Source organism: Oryx dammah, unplaced genomic scaffold (assembly GCF_014754425.2).
Source record: "Oryx dammah isolate SB20612 unplaced genomic scaffold, SCBI_Odam_1.1 HiC_scaffold_19, whole genome shotgun sequence".
Classification (NCBI taxonomy): Eukaryota; Metazoa; Chordata; class Mammalia; order Artiodactyla; family Bovidae; genus Oryx; species Oryx dammah.
Window position 1 is genome coordinate 27588600 of NW_024070203.1, and position 18897 is coordinate 27607496.

At 42.5% G+C, this 18897-nt stretch overlaps 1 protein-coding gene across 6 annotated transcripts in view; it reads left to right on the forward strand.

The window, feature by feature from the left end:
• The window catches only part of MTSS1 (MTSS I-BAR domain containing 1), a 161053-nt gene that overhangs the window by 21997 nt on the left and 120159 nt on the right, over positions 1-18897 (forward strand). For all 6 annotated transcript variants that reach the window (XM_040261837.1, XM_040261835.1, XM_040261838.1 and 3 more), the window contains exons 2-3: positions 1535-1596; positions 5842-5915. In XM_040261837.1, coding sequence (XP_040117771.1) covers positions 1535-1596; positions 5842-5915 — 136 coding nt within the window. The remainder of the gene's footprint in view (positions 1-1534; positions 1597-5841; positions 5916-18897) is intronic.

Genomic DNA, 18897 nt, shown 5'->3' on the forward strand with positions numbered 1-18897 from the left:
CAATTAAAAAATAAATTTATAATTTTGAAAAAGATATAAATAACTATTTCAATAGAAATAAATAATAACTGAAATAAAGAATAAGGGGGGAAGAGGTTATTAAAATTATTTGGGGAAAAAATTAGAAAGCTGAAATCATTATGTTTTAACTCAGTTTCAGTTTTAGTCTATTTTGATGGGACTTCTTTTTTTCTTTTTTCTTTTTTTTTCCTGAGCATAGCTTTAATTAGAATATTTTAGTGTATTTACAGAAGTCCACAGCTCCCATGGAAGGCCCCACTGTTCTGTGCTCCAGGCTAGCTGGGGATTGATGGGGCTTCTATAATAAAAAATGAGATGATTCACTATATACAGTTTCTCCATCCTCTCTCCTTAATGACAAAATCAAGAGGTGTCATATGTTATTTTTACCTTGTCAAGGTTCATAACATTTATATTCTATCCTACAACCATAATCCGCCAGATGTTTAGAGGTAGTTCTATGTCTAAATGGGCTTCCCTGGTGGCTCAGAGGTTAAAGCGTCTGCCTCCAATGCGGGAGACCTGGGTTCGATCCCTGGGTCGGGAAGATCCCCTGGAGAAGGAAGTGGCAACCCACTCCAGTATTCTTGCCTGGAGAATCCCATGGACGGAGGAGCCTGGTGGGCTACAGTCCATAGGGTTGCAAGGAGTCAGACACGACTGAGCGACTAAGCACACGCAGATACTCTACTTAGAAGAGTAGAGAATAATGGAGCATCCCCAAGACACTGTGGGGATGTGAGACAGGGTCCCGTGTAGAAATGGAGTTGCGGTTGAGAGCTGAAAGAAGGAATGCTGTGAATGAGTGTGCTGGTTGTCCTTAGTTCTTTGAAAAGATGGATGTGGAAGCAGTATTGATTTAACTCTGTGGATTCCTAGGTTAGGAGTAAGACTGCGTGGATAGAGGTAGGTAGGTTGCCATGGAGGGTGACGAGTGTCCTGTTAGCTGTAATATGCTTGGGAACCACCTATAACCATGTAGTATGTAGATGCTGGTCTCAAGCCATCAGCTGAGCAGCTTTATTTAGGTAACTTCCCAACCTTGAGATTCTGCTAGACTAATGATGTACTGTTGGCTTAGTTGCTCAGTCATGTCCAACTCTTTGTGACCCCACAGACTGTAACTCACCAGGCTCCTCTGTCCATGGGGCTTCTCCAGGCAAGAATACCGGACCGGAGTGGGTTGCCATGCCCTCCTCCAGGGGATCTTCCCAACCCAGGGATCGAACCCAGGTCTCCCACATTGCAGGAGGATTTGTTACCATCCAATGCTTGCCAGTAGCCTCCTGTCCTGGAGAGGAGCTGCAAACACTCTGGTTCCCTCCTCCCTGCCTTCTGGGGTAAGGAGGAGAACAGCCAGAGGCATGATCAGGTGGTTCAGGGTAGAGTCTTACATGTTCCACATACCTAGAATTTGCACCCACCTATCACTGGAGTTGGGTGTGCTACCAGTGTCTTCATCAGATATCTATCACAGCTGGACTTACTGATCGATGGCTTTGTTTTGTTGTAGGGGAGTTATCCGGTTTGGGAAGATTTCATTAACAAAGCCGGAAAACTGCAGTCCCAGCTTCGGTAAGTAGAAGCATGTCATCTCCAAGAAAATGGCAGCAGCCTTAGACAAAGGATGCAAGAACAGGGACCCAAGAGTTGAACTAGGGTTACTTTTGGAAGTCTTACAGGTAGAGGAGCATGCAGTGGCATTGCCACTTACTAGCCATGTGTCCTGACCACTGATTGCTGTATGTGAAATCAACTCATATCTGCTCTGCCTCCTTCCACTGGAATTTTGAAGGTCAAAAGTCAGTTACATGTAAGGTAGTCATGGATGACATATAAAGAATGTTCCCTACATGCCAGGTATATGGTAACAGTTAAATCTCATGACCCCAAGAGGTAAGTATAGTTGTTATCCCATTTTGCTGATGAGAAAACTGGGGCACAGATAAGCTGAATTACTTACCCAAATTCACACAGCTAGTAAATGAGAGAGCAGGGAATTGAACTGAGGCAGTCTGGCTCCACAGTTCATTCTGCTTCCTGCCTGTCCTTACAGAGTTTAAAGCTTAGTTTGTATAATTCCATTTCCATGAATTGTCATATAATGCAAATCTGTAGAGACAGATGGAGACTAGTGGTTTCCTGGGGCTAGGAGTGGGAAAGGAGGTTGACTGCAAATGGCCATGAGGGACCTTGTTGGGGTGATGGAAATATTCTAAAACTGGATTGTGGTGGTATTTGCATAACTCTGAATTTACTGAAAAATTGTTAACTTACACACCTAAAAAGGGTGAACTTTATGGTATACAAATTATGTCTCAATAAAGTTGTTTTAAAACAATGAGATCTAATGCTGATCTGCTCTAAAGGGGCTATTATTATTGCCTCATCATGTGCTTGGTAATACATCATTTGACATACAGTAGAAAATATGGCAACATCTTCTTGTTAAAGCCATATGCTTTTACAAGCAGTGGGGGGAGGGGTGTGATTGCACTTAGTGGGTGCTTCAAGAGAGCTGGGACATTTGAGAAAGAGGTTGTTTTCATGACCCTGGTCATGGCTGTGGGGGTGACATGGGTTGGTTTGGGTGTACGGGGATGGTTTTCCAGAGAATGAAGCAGCTCGGTGTTTTCTGGGGTAAGAAACTATGAGGATGACAGACAGAGGAAGGAGGGGTAACATGATGTTCTTTAGGACTTTGCCTGTTGACCCCACGGGTTCCTGCCCAGAACTTTGGCTACAGGACTGGGCGTTCCCTGGCTCCCCTGTAGATTAGGAGAGAACTTGAGAGATGGGGAAATTTCCCAGTCCATTATTCAGCTTCGTGGGGCCTGGGGTTTCCAGAGTGATGAGTGGGCATTCAGATGGACCGTGGGCTTCAGAGTGTGGCCCTTTTGCTGCTTGTTGAGTCCTTTGCCATTTCTTTAAGAACCTATGATTACTTTGTCCTGGATCAGATCCAACCTACTCTTCTCAGATTGTAAGGCCCTTTCCCCCAACTCTACCGCCATCATGGTTCATTTCAAATAGGTTCATTTCAAACCTCCTGTAGGAGGTTGCCGCCTGTTGTAAAACATGTAAGTACAACCCCTCCCCCCCCCCCCACTTCTTCTTATTTGGCCTCATTTAATTGTCTGGCAGGTTTTCAGGGTTGAGCAGGGAAAAGATGCTCTTCTCCTTTTACCAGTGAAGCAGCTAAAACTTAAAATAATTACCTGATTGGCTGTTTTAAACATACAGAATAAGACTTAAAGCAGTCTTATCCCCACTGGTACAAAGTACATTATAATATATTGGGGTTGGTCAAAAAGTTCATTCAGGATTTTCTGTTACAGCTTATGGAAAAACCCAAATGAACGTTTTGGCCAATGCTGTATAGATATAATATGCATGTTATATATATAAAGTGTTAGTTGCTCAGTCATGTCCAGCTCTTTGTGACCCCATGGACTGTAGCCTGCCAGGCTCTTCTGTCTATGGGGTTTTTCCAGGCAAGAAAATGAGTGGGCTTACCATTCCCTTCTCCAGGGGATCTTCCCGACCCAGGGATGGAACCCAGGTCTCCTGCATTGCAGACAGATTCTTTACCTTCTGAGCCACCAGGGAAGCCATACACACATGTTATACAATAGGCCCCATGAGGCAGAGACCATTTCTTTATTTTGTCAAGCTACTAGTACCTGGTTGAGAGCACCATGGAAAGCTCAAGCCCGTGGTTTAATTTTCTGTATTAAGAGAGTGGATGAGGATAAGACCAGAGAAGAGGCAGACTCTTGGAGTGTGTAAACTGAATCCCTCCTTTCTCCTGCTGATGGATGCATGTTCGCTCTGCGCCATCAGAGAGGGCTAAGATGTCCTGTGACAGAAGCAGTCCGTGAAATATGGCTTATCAGAAGGCGGTGTTTAAAAGCTCTTAATTCCTCACGCTTGACCACAGTCTGTTTTCACGGGAGCCCTGGTGACTGTGTAATACTTGAGGCACCTCTACAGCTGGCTCTTTTGGAAGATCGGCCTTGACTTGAGTGAGAGTAAATACAGCTGTTGGGTCAGATATTAATTATAAATTTGAATGAGTTGTTTATAAATCTCAGAGCGTAAAGCTAACTTTTCCATGGTTTGCAGTTGGTGCCAACTCTTCAAGAAATATGCTTTGAAGTGGGTTTTTGTTTTTGTTTAGTGTGTAAGTCTGTGTGTGTGTGTTTTGACCAGAATGTTTTCCTGCTCTACTGGAAAATATCAGGCCTCATTTTGAAGCTTGGCTCTAAGGGACCATTGCCCAGGTTTTCCTGGGGACCACTTCTAGCACCTTCCAAGAACCTTTTGTTTTGCAGCTACCTTGCTTAGGCTCAAAGGTCATTTCTTTCTTTTTTTTTTCCCTCCTCCATTTTGAACTTCCTTTTTAAATCCTTCTTCTCATCTTCTTCTCTTTTCAGTCCTTTTTCTTTTTCTCATCTTCTTCCTTCACCACTTTGAATTAGTAGGGATGCCCTATAAGGACTGTATTCATATGTGAACTACTTGGACGTTAACATCAGGCTGTAAACTCTGTTGTACGGGTTCTTGTGAGTGAGCCTGGGGCTGGCTTGCTTGTCCTGGTTGTTCACAGCCTTGGGATGCAGTGGTGATTACTTTGTTGAATGACATCTTGGACCATGATTCTAGGGACTAGTAGATCACAAAGTGCTCAAGGCATCTCCCAGTGCTCAAGAGAATGTGAAGAATTCAAGAGAACTTCTAGGAAAGTAAATGAGATAGTAACCCCTCCTTGGTCTCAGCTTTTAGGAATTCAGGAGATGCTGTTGAGATGGCATTCTAACGTGAAAAAATAGTATGTTGGTTTCACTATAGTCATGATTTAGGGGGGAAAGTCACATAGCTGGGATCCTGTAGTGGGATGAACATGGGATTGTAAGTCACGCCGGGCTACTAGTCTCAGCTGTGGTATGAACTGGTGATCTCAGTTTTCCCATCTCTAAGATGAATAGTTTAACCTAGATCTCTTCAGGATCCGTTCTACCAATCCATGTAGCTATATTGTTTTCCTACTCTAAAGTATCTTTCAGTCATACCACTTATATATTTTTTTAAGATGCTTTTCTTTTTAGGTAGAAATACCTGTCTTTTCCTTCTTTGTGAAATTTTACTTGTTAATAATTTTATACCATCAGGTGAAATGAAGTAGGAAGAATAGTTAGCATTTGTTAATTAGTACTGCATGAGCCATACATTATTGGGGTACAGTGCAATAGGAGAAAGTCTTTAAAAAGTAGGTCCACACACAGTGGGGGAAGGAGTGGGTGGGATGAATTGAGAGAGTAGCTTTGAAACATATACATTACCATATGCCAAACAGGTAGCTAATGGGAAGTTGCTATATAACACAGGGAACTCAATCTGGTGCCCTGTGACAGCCTAGAGGGGTAGGATGGGGTAGGGGGTGGGAGGGAAGTTCAAGAGGGAGGGGAAACACACACACGTAAAGATATATACACATACACACATATAAAGATATATACACGCACACACATATAAAGATATACACACACACACATATAAAGGTATATACACACACACATACACATACTTATGACTGATTCATGTTGTTGTACGGCAGAGACCAGCACAACATTGTAAAGCAATTATACTCCAATTAAAAAAAAAAAAGGGTCCTCTAAGCCGATGGTTGTCTGTATCTAGTCAGGGTTTCCCTCTTGGAGGGTGACTTTCAGTCCCTGGCAGGGATTCCAGCCCTTTTGCTGTCACGCATGTGCTGGTGTGAGACAGCCCTCATGCTTTTGTTATCTGTTTGCATTTTAGGACAGCAGTAGTAGCAGCAGCTGCCTTCTTGGACGCCTTCCAGAAAGTGGCTGACATGGCCACCAACACACGTGGTAAGCAGATGGAGGGGTGGCATTCAGTATGTGGGCTCTTACCCTTGGCGGCTTCACACGAAGATGGAGCTCAAGTTATCAGAGCTTAGCTGACTCATATTTAAAAATATATAGATTTCCAACTGGGGGATTCTGCATAGTAGATGCTGCAAATCGTTCTCCAGATAATATAGTGCATGAGAAGAAGGAAAAATAAACCAAAAGGAACCAGTGTTTATGCCTGAGATGGCTTGATGTGCTTGTCATCACTTTTAACGACGTGCTGGTTGCAGAGTCTTGAGCTGTGTGTTTGGCTGCAATTTGTTTTTCCCTCCTCATGCGTGTTGTCTTAAGATTTTCCTCATTCCCTTGTGGGATGAGAAGCAGTGAGAATGATGGGTTAGACCTTTTTTTTCTGGGTTCCCATAAAATGAGGGAGCCCATTATAAGTAGCATCCTATTGTGTTGTTTGTGTCTCCCATGTTTGACTGCAAACCCCTCCAGGTATAGACTGTGACTGGTGTGTGTCTGAACTTTCCCAAAACATAGCACTTGGCACACAGTAGATGTTTAAAGTGTGTTTATTAAATCCGTGAACAAAGGGAATTCTTTGAAAATTTGTATTGGTTTCAGTGACTATTGAATCGTGCAAAAGAATATTTATAACCTGTGAAAGGTCTGTAGAGAAGCAAGTAAATCTTTCTCTACCCAGCACCATCATTAGAAGTATGACATTACCCATAACCTAGAGACCCCCGTTCAAAAAGCGGGGTGCTTCCCATTTCATTCCAAGACAGAGAATCTCTTCTGCTGCTGCTTCTTTTTTTTTTTTTTTGCCTTCTTTCTGGGTCTCCTTGTACACTGACAGCTACAGGTCTGTTCTTGTTATTGTCATGATGACATTGGAAAATGTGGGTGTTGGGGGCTGGTGTTGGGTGGATTTGCTCCCAGTCACACAACAGTAACCTATGAAGCCCACAATGGGTATGTACCTCTAGTGGACTTCAGTACGTCCTTATTTATCATAGGTGCTTAATTATATATTGAAATAAATTTACAATGAGGACTCTTCTCATTCAACATGCTTGAAAACTACTGATATTTCAGGCACTGTCTTGGGACCACAACAGTTAGCGTGTTCTATTCTGCATCCTGGAGGGGCTTGCAGTTTTCCGTGTAGGGGGAATGCTACCTGCAAATCAAGAATCTCAGTGTAGAAAAAACATGTTTGGTATGGTAATAGTGGTGGGACAGAGTGCTCAGGGAATATGGAAAAGTGAGCAATTAGCTCAGCTCAGGGAGTAGAAGTTCTCCCAGGAGAGGTAATATTTCTCCTCATTTCCAAGATGCCGGTGGAGTTTTCAAAGGTTCCCTGGGAGAATGTGATGGAGACCCAGAGGGTTGGTTTTTTCGTCTGGTTTGTCAGCTTGACCAGGGTCTTAACCAGTATCTTTTTAAGACCCTTAAAAAAACTTTCTATGTACCCTATGTGTGTTAGTTATGAAATGTTTAGAATATACAAGTGTAACGAGGAATATGATATTCATGCCAGTGTTCACTGCTGTTAGTGCTGTTGGGTCTGTTTTATAATTTTCTTCCATCACAGCAGCACCTGGGACTGGACTCACCAGTCATAAGGATGTCTCTCTAGAATGGCCATCAGAGCGTGTCTTTCTTAAAGAGTTGCTCTGTTATTTTATAAGAACTTAAGTATCTGGCACTGCATTTTTGAGGCTCTGTGATTCATTAGTTTAAATTTTAATGTTTAATTACTCAGTAGAACCTAGAGGATGGAATACAAAGGTATTCTCTGATTGTCCATAATTTCCTGCAACAGGAACCTGGGTTTTTGCACAAGTTGCTGCCGAAAAGGGTTCTTGGTGGGAAACTGAAGGGCCTGCAAATTCTTATGGTTGAAGGGAGGAAAAACCATTGTTTGTGGGAAAAGAAACCGGGCTAACCTCTCTGTGGCCCTGGTGGAGGCAGAGAAGGAGTTTGGAGGCGATGTCTTTGACAGAAGACGAATAATGTCACAGTGAACAAGATCCCTACTTGGATCTATTTTTAAACCATCTGATTTCAGGTCATTTTTTAGCACTACCACAGTACTTTACATCTTGAGATGTCTAGAATCTATACGCATTTGAAGGAAATAATTTTTATTAAATGTAGGAGTGTGAGAACTCACATGACCGAAAAAATGTATGGTTGACACAAAGGTATATTTTATGGCCATAGGAGAGAAACTTGAAGGCACATCTGATGTTCAATTAAATGTCAAATTAGTTTTATTAAGTTAAGTTTTTACTTAACAATTGAAAAATGCAGAACATGCTCCTTAGTTTAAAAAAGTTATGTAACAAAGTATATAAAGTCTACCCTTGGAGTACCCTCTGCAGAGATGGGGTTTAGTGTCATTTACAGACTTTTTTTGCATTCTTAAACACATATAGCAGGAAAAATTAATCATAGAATAACATGTAAATTGATATATAGAATAAAATATATTTTTAAGATCTTTTTCAAAAGGTGGCCCATGAGAAACATTGTTCCCATGCTTTTAGTTCCAAGTATATTATAATTATCTTTCTATGTCAGTGCCTAGAGAATCTACCTCGTTCTTTCTGGCCACCAAATGGAATTTCTTGTGTGGATATAGCACGGTTTAATCATCCTTTTATTTGGGGATGTTTAGATTATCTCCACTTATTCACTGTTACACACTTCACTGCAGTTGATACCCATGTGTACTTGCTTCTAGAGATCTATGGGTAATCTCTTTTTAATGGTTGTATGCATCTCCAGGGAAATGAAGAATCTGTTAAAAAGTGCTTCAAGCTGTTTTGGTCAGCAGCAGATATATTTTGGCTCGCAGTCGTTACAGGCTGCAACTCTAACACAGTTTGCAGTTTGATATCCACACACTGTGGAGAGTCCGGTGTCTTGCTTAGTGCGATCATTTATTTTTGCATGCGTGCTGTCTCTTGTTGTGGTGCCCGGGATTCTCATTCCAGTGGCTTCTCTGGTTACAGAGCGTGGGCTCTAGGGGGCACAGACTCAGCAGGGGCCTCATTGCCCCGTGGTATGTGGGATCTTCCCAGACCAGGGATCAAACCCATGTCCCCTGCCCTGGCAGGCAGATTTCTAACCACTCGCCCGCCAGAGAAGCCTGCTTAGTGCCTGTGATGCAATGTTTTTCGAGCCCTTGCTTTAAGTCAGGGAAGGGAGTTACAGTTATTCTTATATGTGTCTGTTTTGGACAGGCATCCAGAATCTCAAACTAGCGGGTCTCTGGTTTCCAAAATATTAGCATTCCATATTGTTTCCCAGAGGAAATGGCTCTGAAACGTTTTTGTCCTTTTTAGCAAATATTTTGCACTGGCTGTGAAAGTAATTTATTTAGAAAAATCTTGTAAATGCTAGTCATTAAGACAGCAAAGTCAATCTAGTCCTGTAACTATTGTTAAGTAGTTATGAATGTGGAAATAAATTCGAGCTGTTTTGTTCATTTTTTTTAAAGAGTATAAGCTGCTACTGTAATGTGTATGTTTAGGTTAATAATTAAACTGTAATGGAATTTAAGAGTTAACACCATAATACATACAGTTCTGTATTTTGTTGATCTTTGCATTCTGGAATGAATATACAGCTTGTGCTCAGTATGAAAGTACACCTGTTTGCCTGTTACTGGCCACAAAGAATTAGTGTCTTGGCATTTGGTGTACAAAGAATGCCTGACTCTGTGAAGCAGGGTCTCCATTTCCCTTGTGTCCATGATGGACTAGCACATGGGCTGTTGTGGGAGTGGTTTGAACTGACTGGGGCACAGTTGTCTGAGTTATTTAAAGAAAAGAGAAAGCACAGAGGTGTGGGGGAGGCTTCTCAGCCCTTGGTGGTGGGTACTGGGGAGCAGTGTTCCTCCACCTGTACGCGTGCAGCCTGGTGCCCACCAGGCCCTCAGCCGCCTCTCACCGCAAGGCAGGGGCACGTTGCTGGTGAAATGCTCCGTCTGAGTCAGCACTGGCCCCTCGCGGCCACTGCGTCATTTGCTGGTGTCAGCAAGGGCCTTTGGAGAGCATAATGCTGTGTGACTTTCATTTCTCGCTGCCTCTGTATGCTTCTGTAATTGCTTCATAGCTTTGAACAACCATCTCTGGGATGTTGAGATGACAATGCACCAGACCCAGAGTGAGGAGTTTAAGATTCTAAGAAGGAAGGAAATGGATCCCGGCCGACTAGATGGTCTCTAATCACCTTTGTTGAATACGTAACACAGGCCAGGCTCTGTCCTATGTGCTTTACATGAAGTGAGTCTTTTTATTCTCAGAACAGCTCTCTGAGATCAGTGCTTATGATCTTTATTCTAGATAATGAAATCTGGGTGAAGAGAGCTTATCTAAACCAACCAATGTCATATAGCTTGGAAGTGAGGAGACTGGAGCCTGGCCCAGAGTCTGGATTTTAACAACTAAATTATGATGCTTTATGTAAGAAGCTGCTGGGTTTAGTATAAACTTAAGTTTGCTTTTTTTTGGCTGCATGGCTTGTGGGAATCTTAGTTTCCTGACCAGGGCTTGAACCCACACCCTTGGCAGTGAAAGTGTGGAGTCCTAACCTATGGATTGTCAAGGAGGTGCCTTAAGTTTGCTTTTAAATTTATTAATCCCGATTGTATTGAAAATAAACCAATCTATGTAGCTCCTTGAAGTGACGACTAGGTCAGAAGTTGGATGCTGTGTTTGTCTTCTGCTTGGCCAGCTCTGTAACCCTAAGTAATTTTGTTTCGCTTCTTCAGGCTTTGGTTTCCCCATTTGTAAAAGGGGTTTTCCCAGGATCTAGTAGGGCCTTAGATAGTTGCAAGTAACCTTTTTTTGGCTCTAATATTCTATAATTTAAGATCTTGCTTTGTCCCTATTAAATCTTAAAATACAAATTAAGTTGGACAGTCTAAATTTTCTTTTTCTGTAGTATCTTTACAGTTTTCTGTATTTTGCTTGGGGGACAAAGGAAGCAGAGGTAAGCGGAGGATAAAGAGTGAGCAGGTTAGGTGAGAAATATGGTTAGAAGAGACCCTCAGGGTGTGCGTGAGGAGGGCAGATGGAAGCTGGAGCTTTTAGGACACCCAGTGAGGTCAAGACAGTCGAGTTGGACTTTAATCAGTGAGCCCAATTGCTGAGGTTCTGTGAACTGATGAAGACAGTCTCCAGGACTCAAACTGATTAAAAGCAATTGTGGTTCATAAAAATACGTGATGTTTTTTAGTATGTGCTTAGTCGCTCAATAGTCTCTCACTCTTTGTGACCCATGGGCTGTAGCCCGCCAGGCTCCTCTGTCCATGGGATTTCCCAGGCAAGAATACTGGAGTGGGTTGCCATTCTCTTCTCTAGGGGATCTTCCCCACCCAGGGATCGAACCGGTGCCTCCTGCCTTGCAGGCGGATTATTTACCCTCTGAGCCACCAGGGAAGCCCTTCCTCTACAGTGTGATAAATGCTATGCTCTCATTATGTCACTGATGGATTGTAACTACTTAGGAAGCTTGTTTTAAACTACAGATTTCACAGGATACGTGTACGTGTATGGCTCAGTTGTTTGGCTGTCCACCTGAAGCTATCACAATGTTGTTAATCAGCTATACTCCAATGTAAAATAAAAAGTTTTTTTAAAAAAAGTACAGATTTCAGAGTCCTGCCTTATACCTGTGGTTATTGATTAACTGAGTGGAGCTTAGACACCTTAGATTTTTTAAAGGCTTCCCAGAAGAATAAGGCCTCTCGCCATCTTGCTGTCACCCACCTGCCCAGTGACATCTCTGCCCACGGCCGGCAGTTCCACCCACAAAAAAATGCCCTTGGCTCCCTGAATCTCTTTAAACTGTTGATCCCTTTCTTCTTGCACTTGTGCATTCCAGACCCAGGGTGCCCTTCCCAGCCCACCCCCTCTCCACCCCCTTTAGATGCTTGAGGATCTTTGGCTTATCTTCCTAGAGCCAGTTTAAGAGTCAGGTTACCTGTGAAACGCTTGCCTTCACCGCCTCCTTCCTCCATCCCCAGGGTAAATGGGGTCTCACTCCTCTGCCTCCTTGTGGTCACCATCCTCCCCGCTAGACTCAGTCACCTCCAGGGCAGGGCCTGGGTCCTGCTGCTCTCTGAGGAACCCAGGTACCCAAGTGCTAATAAGTATCCGGCATTTAGGAAGGTGCAGACCACGTTGCACGCAGTCCTTGGTGGATCTGGGTGAGGAAGGCTGTCATCTCTGGAGGCAGGAGCCTGGTGACATGGGGTCTTTGGCCAGATTCCACTTGGGAGTTCAGAATTCAAATCTTGGGACCCCTCTCGATGATTGAGTCTCTGGATTATGTGACTTCATAATTTACTGTTGCCCAAGAGGGCCCAGCACATCAGTGATGGGGGTCATAGGAAATGGGCAGGTGGATGGATGGCAGCTGTCTGCTCTTGGCTGGAGTTGGAAAAGAAGGGGAAATCTTCCTTTTGGGGAAGGAGGTGCTGGCAAGCTATTTCCAAGAGGCAGCTATACTGGTTTTGTTTGCCCACAAGTTTTATTTTAACGAGGTTGTTTAACTAAAACTTCATTGACCCTTAACTTCTGGATTGACTTCAGTGTTTCAGACCTGAACTCTCTTTCATGTAATTAAGGCAGGATTTCTACCTAGGAAGCTACTCAGCCACAAACTGAAAAAATAACAATAAAAAAGGCCATTGTGCTTTTGCCTACTTAGTCTTGTCCAACTCTTTGCGACCCCATGGACTGTACTCCACCAGGTTCCTCTGTCCATGGGATTTTCCAGACAAGAATACTGGAGTGAGTTGCCATTTCCTTCCCCAGGGGATCTTCCTTCCCAACCCAGGGATCAAACGTGCATCTCCTGTGTCTCCCGCATTGCAGGAGGATTCTTTACCTGCTGAGCCAATGGGGAAGCCTCCAAAATAGGTCATAAAAAAACTTTTTCACAGGCCTGGAACTGCATATTCTTTGAAGATGACCTTAAAGAATCCTGGACAGTTACATTCACTTAATTAAAAAGAAAAAGGCATAAAACTGCAATCTACTGATCTCTAGATGTGGGTGTTGATCACTAAAATGGTTTTATACTCAGGCCAGTTCAGGTTCCTTAATCATTTTTGGTTATTGTCCTTAACAATTCTTAAAAGAGGAGAGCCCTTATGAGTATTTGAGGAGACAGCTCCGTTGTAATTTTTCTTTAAAAGCCAAGTTTATGGTTTTGAAACATTCAAGAATAGTATATTCATTTTTCTGATGATCTTATTCCAGTTGAGGCTTTAGAAGTGTTGGGGAGCAAAAGGAACCTAGCAGAAAGCATCCGGAGCCTCAAAGTATTACAGAAAACTGGCTGGTGTGAATTTTACTCAGAGTTTGGGTATGGTTCTCACAAGGGCACCTTGACAACCCTACACAGGCTCTAAGTAAAATTATTACCAAGCTCTAATATTCTGGAACCTTGGCACATATAGATGCCCAGGAAGCAGTTGCTGATTTGTTAAATAAAAACTGATCAAGTGAAGTACTTTGTATCTTGCTTACAGAGTGGATGGACCAGCAGCTGTATTCTCTGACATTTTAAAACATGAATCTGGGCAGACTGTATTGACAGTGACCTAGAAACTCTATTGCCTTTCATTTTCATGGTTTTGAATTTGACCTCTTGATTTTGATTCACATGAATTATTCTGAGGAAGCCTGAAGCCAGTTTTGCTCTGCTGGTAGTTACATTTTGAAAATTCTCATTGCTGTGTTCTAGGTGGGTGTGGGGTGTAAGAACAAAGCTATGAAAAATAAGAATATTTGTAGTTGATTAAAGCGGGAAATTGGCAAGGCCAAGACAAAGCCACCCTTTTTCTCTTATTTCTTGTTTGTCTCTTTTTAATTGTGTTGCTTTATGCCAGAACTTGACGTGTCCTGTGTGTGCTCTGGTGAGTGACCCCAATGTGGTCCTGGCCTCATGGAGCTTTTAGGCTGGGCCAGGGCCATTCTCTGTGATAGAGTTTGCTATGGTGATGACAGTGTTCCACAGTTTCACTGTCTAGTATGATAACCAGCAGCCACCTGAGGTTATCAAGTACTTGAAACATGGTTAGTATAATCGAAGAAGTGAATTTCTGATTTTTTAATTTTAATTTTAAACAGCCACATATACCTAGTAGCTACCACATAACACAGCATGGATGTAAGGAGTATAACAATGTCTACAAAGAAAGGCTTATTTTGCCTTTAACAGTAAATGTACTAGTTTACGAGTCACCTGATTTATTCTGTTTTATATCTGTTATATTGAGAGTTTACGAGGTACCTGGTAAAGAATGGAAACAGGTGGGTGTCTGTGAGGCATTGGGTCAGTGGGTGGTAGAAGAATTTAGACAGGCATGTAAGCAATAATAATACCCAACGGGGAATGCTGCCCACTTGTTTTTATAGCATGTCTGTTTCATCGGTTTCATGTATTCACGATGGATAAGATATCGTTCCAAAGGGGCTGGGGGTAATCGGTTCTTAAGAAGGGAAGGAGGTCTTACCCTTTTTATATATCAGGTACAGATATGCATGCAATACATATGCAAACATACACACGTCTGTGAAATTAACATTTTATGAGGAAGGGGGCTGATTAGGAAAAATGTGTCCAAAAAGGCTCTTTATGGGAGCAGAAAAAAGGGACAAGCTTGACAAAACTATTTTGTGATGAAGCCTAAGCTTTTAAGACATTAGGTCAGCCTTTTGCTTGTTGCCTCCTTCCAAGTGCATTTAAGTAATTTTCATGAACTTGAGGAGGGTGATTGCTGTTGGTGTATCTCCTTTATTTGAAATGAAGTGAAGTGAAGTGAGCTCGCTCAGTCGTGTCCGACTCTTTGCGACCCCATGGACTGTAGCCCACGAGGCTCTTCCATCCATGGGATTCTCCAGGCAAGGATACTGGAGTGGGTTGCCATTTCCTTCTTCAGGGGAACTTCCCAACCCAGGGGTCGAACCCGGGTCTCCCACATTGCGTGCAGGTGCTTTACCCTCTGAGCCACCGGGGAAGCCCATAACTTGGCAAAATGAATCCATATTAACAAACTCTGTAGACTCATCATAAAGTTACCTAGTGTTGAATAATAAGTGGATTCAGAGGCAGCCAAGACTGAGTGGTCCACCTCACTGTTAGATATTCACTATTTGTAAATATTCTTAACTGTGATGCAGAGAACAATTTTAATGCTGGGTTGTATTAAACAGTCCTTTATTAATTGGGCTTTATAGCTGTAATCCTTTTAGTGGGGATGTGTGTGTTTGTGTCTGTCTATACACATAGTATCTATACAACCAATATCTATAACATATATAACAACCTGTGTATATAACATATATATATATATACACACACACATAAGTGTGTGTGTGTATGTTATTAATTGAAAGAATTAAAGCATTAGATTGGTCTTAGCAGTTTCTTGCCTAAAATGACAGACACACAAATTCTATGTTCCAGGATGACTGGTTTCTATGCAGAGCTCATCCTTGATATGCTTACGACTTTGCTGAGGGCTCTGAGGGGACCAAAACCTGGAATAGCTTTAGTGTGGCCTCATTAACAGAGAGCTTCCCTGGTGGCTCGGTGGTAAAGAACCCGCCTGCCAGTGCTGGAGGTGCAAGAGACGAGGGTTTGATCTCTGGGTTGGGAAGTTCCCCTGGAGAAGGGAATGGCAACCCACTCCAGTATTCTTGCCTGGGACATCCCATGGACAGAGGAGCCTGGAGGGTTACAGTTCATAGGGTCGCAAAAGAGTTTGACTCGACTGAGCTGAGCGGCTAAACAATGAGACTGAGCAGCCTCATTAACTTCCTTAAAGCCCCTAAAGCCACTTCAAATTTGAGTATGTATATATACATCTATGTTTATACTGAATACTTATGAGTTTCAATCATATGAAGTGTGAAAAAACTTGTAAATTATTGCTGTTTCTAATAATATGTAACCTAGCTAAAACTGTATGCCTGTTATGTAAATACAGTTTCAAGGAGCTATCATTGACCTAGTAAGTGGTGACATAAAAAGGTTTAATGCCTTTTAAAATGAGTTGATAAATGTACATTTTGCTTTGAGTTTCATTATTTTGGTGTTTTATTACTCTGATGGTGATTTAGTCACTAAGTCATATCTGACTCTTGCAACCCCATGGACTGCAGCCTGCCAGGCTTGTCTGTCCACAGGATTCTCCAGGCAAGAATACTGGAGTGGGTTTCCATTTCCTTTTCCAAGTGACATTTCCCACCCAGGAATCTAACCCAGGTCTCCTGCATTGCAGGCAAGTCTACTCTGATAGACCTTGAGTATTTTAACTGTTTAGCACAATACCTTTAATCCTGCATATTCTGTTTAGGATAAAACAGGTTTTTTTTTTTTTTTGATGGCACTATGAATATCAAGTTTGTCTTAACCATTTTCCATTTTCTTAAAGTTATTTTTTGGTTTGTTTTATATTATAGACTTGGTGTTGACTAGCACAGTAAGGTGGCATGTGTATTTTAAACATTTTTTTCTTTTACAAATCACACTATAGGTAAGGACTAGAAATAACAAAGAAATCCACATATTTACTGAGTATTTTTATTTAATAAATTTCTAAAAGAAAATTTTATTTTCTGTCCCCCCCCTTTTTTGGGGGTTGAAGGAGTTGGGAGATGGGGACTTTATGTATCTGATGGGCAAATTTGTGTATTTCAGGAAGTTTGGAATAGTGAACTGACATCACTGCTGCTGAAATGAAAATCCCTCCTCTCCGTCCTCACTGATCTTGATGTTAAAACTGATCTCTGACAGCAGCACTGGTCTCCACTCTACAAGTGGTTATTATTGTTATCTTTGGTTGGGTAGCAACAGTTGCCAGAGATGGGCTATTTCCTTGTGGTTCCTTGTGTCCCGCCTAGGTGGTATTTGACTTTTCACTGCATCTTCTCAAAATGACACTTGAACAGTTATTGTGTGCTCACCAGAAGGTCACTAACCTGACTCCCACGTTATCCAGGGCAGGATGTCCCCAGAATCCTAAAATCCTCTATCAGGGAGAGCTCGAGATGGAAGAATCCCACACCAATGGCTGAGTGTCCAGTTAAAGCTCATCCTCCCACTAACCAAGAGAAGCATTTGCTCCCCCTGAAGTCAGTAGTGTTTCCTCTTTTTGTCTTCTTTTCCCTGGTGATGCTTGAATTATGATGCATACTGTGCTGTTTAACCCAGTAGCTGTAATAAACCCTGGTGAATTACGCAGCGGCAGTGGGGAGGAAGGTCCAAGCGTGGCGGCGATGTGTGTTTTTATGGGTGACTGAGTTGGTCTGTGCGCACGGTTGTTTGTGTCGATAGGCAGTTTGCATAATGGAGTGGTTTACTCAGCAGCTCCAAGCTTCCAGCTGCCTGCAGAGCCATCTGCCTGGGGCGGTGGGGACCCTCCCACCCTCCTCCCCACCCTAGCTCTTTCCCCTTTGCTTTTCATTTTGGCTTAAAATAACTAATTCCCCTTCACCCCATCCTGCTAACCACATACACAGTCACGTTTCGTAAAACATAAATTACCATTCATGAAAAAGTGCAGTTATTTCAGTTCATACACATGAGGCATTTTTTGTTTTTTAAAACAATGCTTGTAGAAGATTGTTTGCCATAGAGTTGTGAACTTGGTTTGTTCTGCTGTTGTAAAAATAACCATTTGGAGTGTAGAGGTGCCTTGGAAGACCCTTGCACTTGTCAAACTAGTGTTTTTCTATGCTGAGTCTATTTTGCCTGATCGTGTAGCTGCCTCCCCTCTGCTCTGATAAAGCCCCCACCTGAAAACATGCACAAAATGTGAAAGCTGCTATGAACTAAAATTTGCACCTTAGCTGTTTTTGTGTGCTTTGCGGAAGGAAAGATCCGGTGTTGGGAAATTGCTCAGAGAAGAGAGAAAGAATATTCAAAAGGTCTTCTGTCACTAGGAATCTGGCAGTGAATTCTGGTACATCTTGAAGAAATTTGATTTTTATATACTACTTTTGGAAACCTATCTGTGGCCTGACATGACAATTACCTGGAGTCTGTTGTCTTGTTTAATATAAGGCTTTGGTCTTTTATTTTTAGAAGGTGGAGAGGTCTGTTCTAGACCATATAGTATCTAGTGCAACCTTTCCATTTTCACAGGGCAGGCTGTGAGCTGAAGTTATTTGCCTGAGGCGGCTCAGCTCACGGAGGGACAGTGGGATTCTCACTCTAGAGCAGGGCCTTTTGTCCCATGTTTTCCCTGAAAGCCTCCTGGCCCACTTGTTAATTTCGCCTGTTGAGACCATTCAAGTAGGAAAGATCATGAGCTATGGGAAAAAGCTCTGTCCTGGGCTCTCAGTTGGTTATCATTAGTCAAGATTTTTGTTGGCTTGTTTATGTGGAATCCTTGGTCATCTGGTTTTCCAAAGCAGTTTTCCACTTCCATTGCAGTTCTTTTTTTATTAAAGATGACTTTGTTTTCCTTTAACTCGTATGTGTGTGTAAGTGTGTGACAGCCTGTTTTCTTGTGTTTTAATAATTTGTTAGGTTTGACAGAAGCATATTTATCTGTAACAATAGCTCGGCTTCTTTCATCTACATTGTATTAGTTTTGTGACTGTATCTTGCTATGTGCACGTGCGCACCTACACGCGTACACACATATACAGTCCACACACATACATACACAGACACACACACACAGAGTGTTTTTCGATGCCCAAATGTTTAAAATCGCCATGGGACACCTTATGTCTAGTGAAAAGATACCGCTTTGGAAATCTGCAGCATTTCCTGCTGTGAGTGCCAGGGCCCAGGGACCCTGGTTACCATGGAAACCAATATGGAGCCGCTGGATGGTGCTTGCCTTGAGAGCTGCGTTTGAGTGCATCGCACAGTCAGCTGCAATGTTGCTTCTTGCCCACTCCCCACCACCTTTGAAATTAGGGGAGGGGGAAAGCTGAGTGATTACACATAA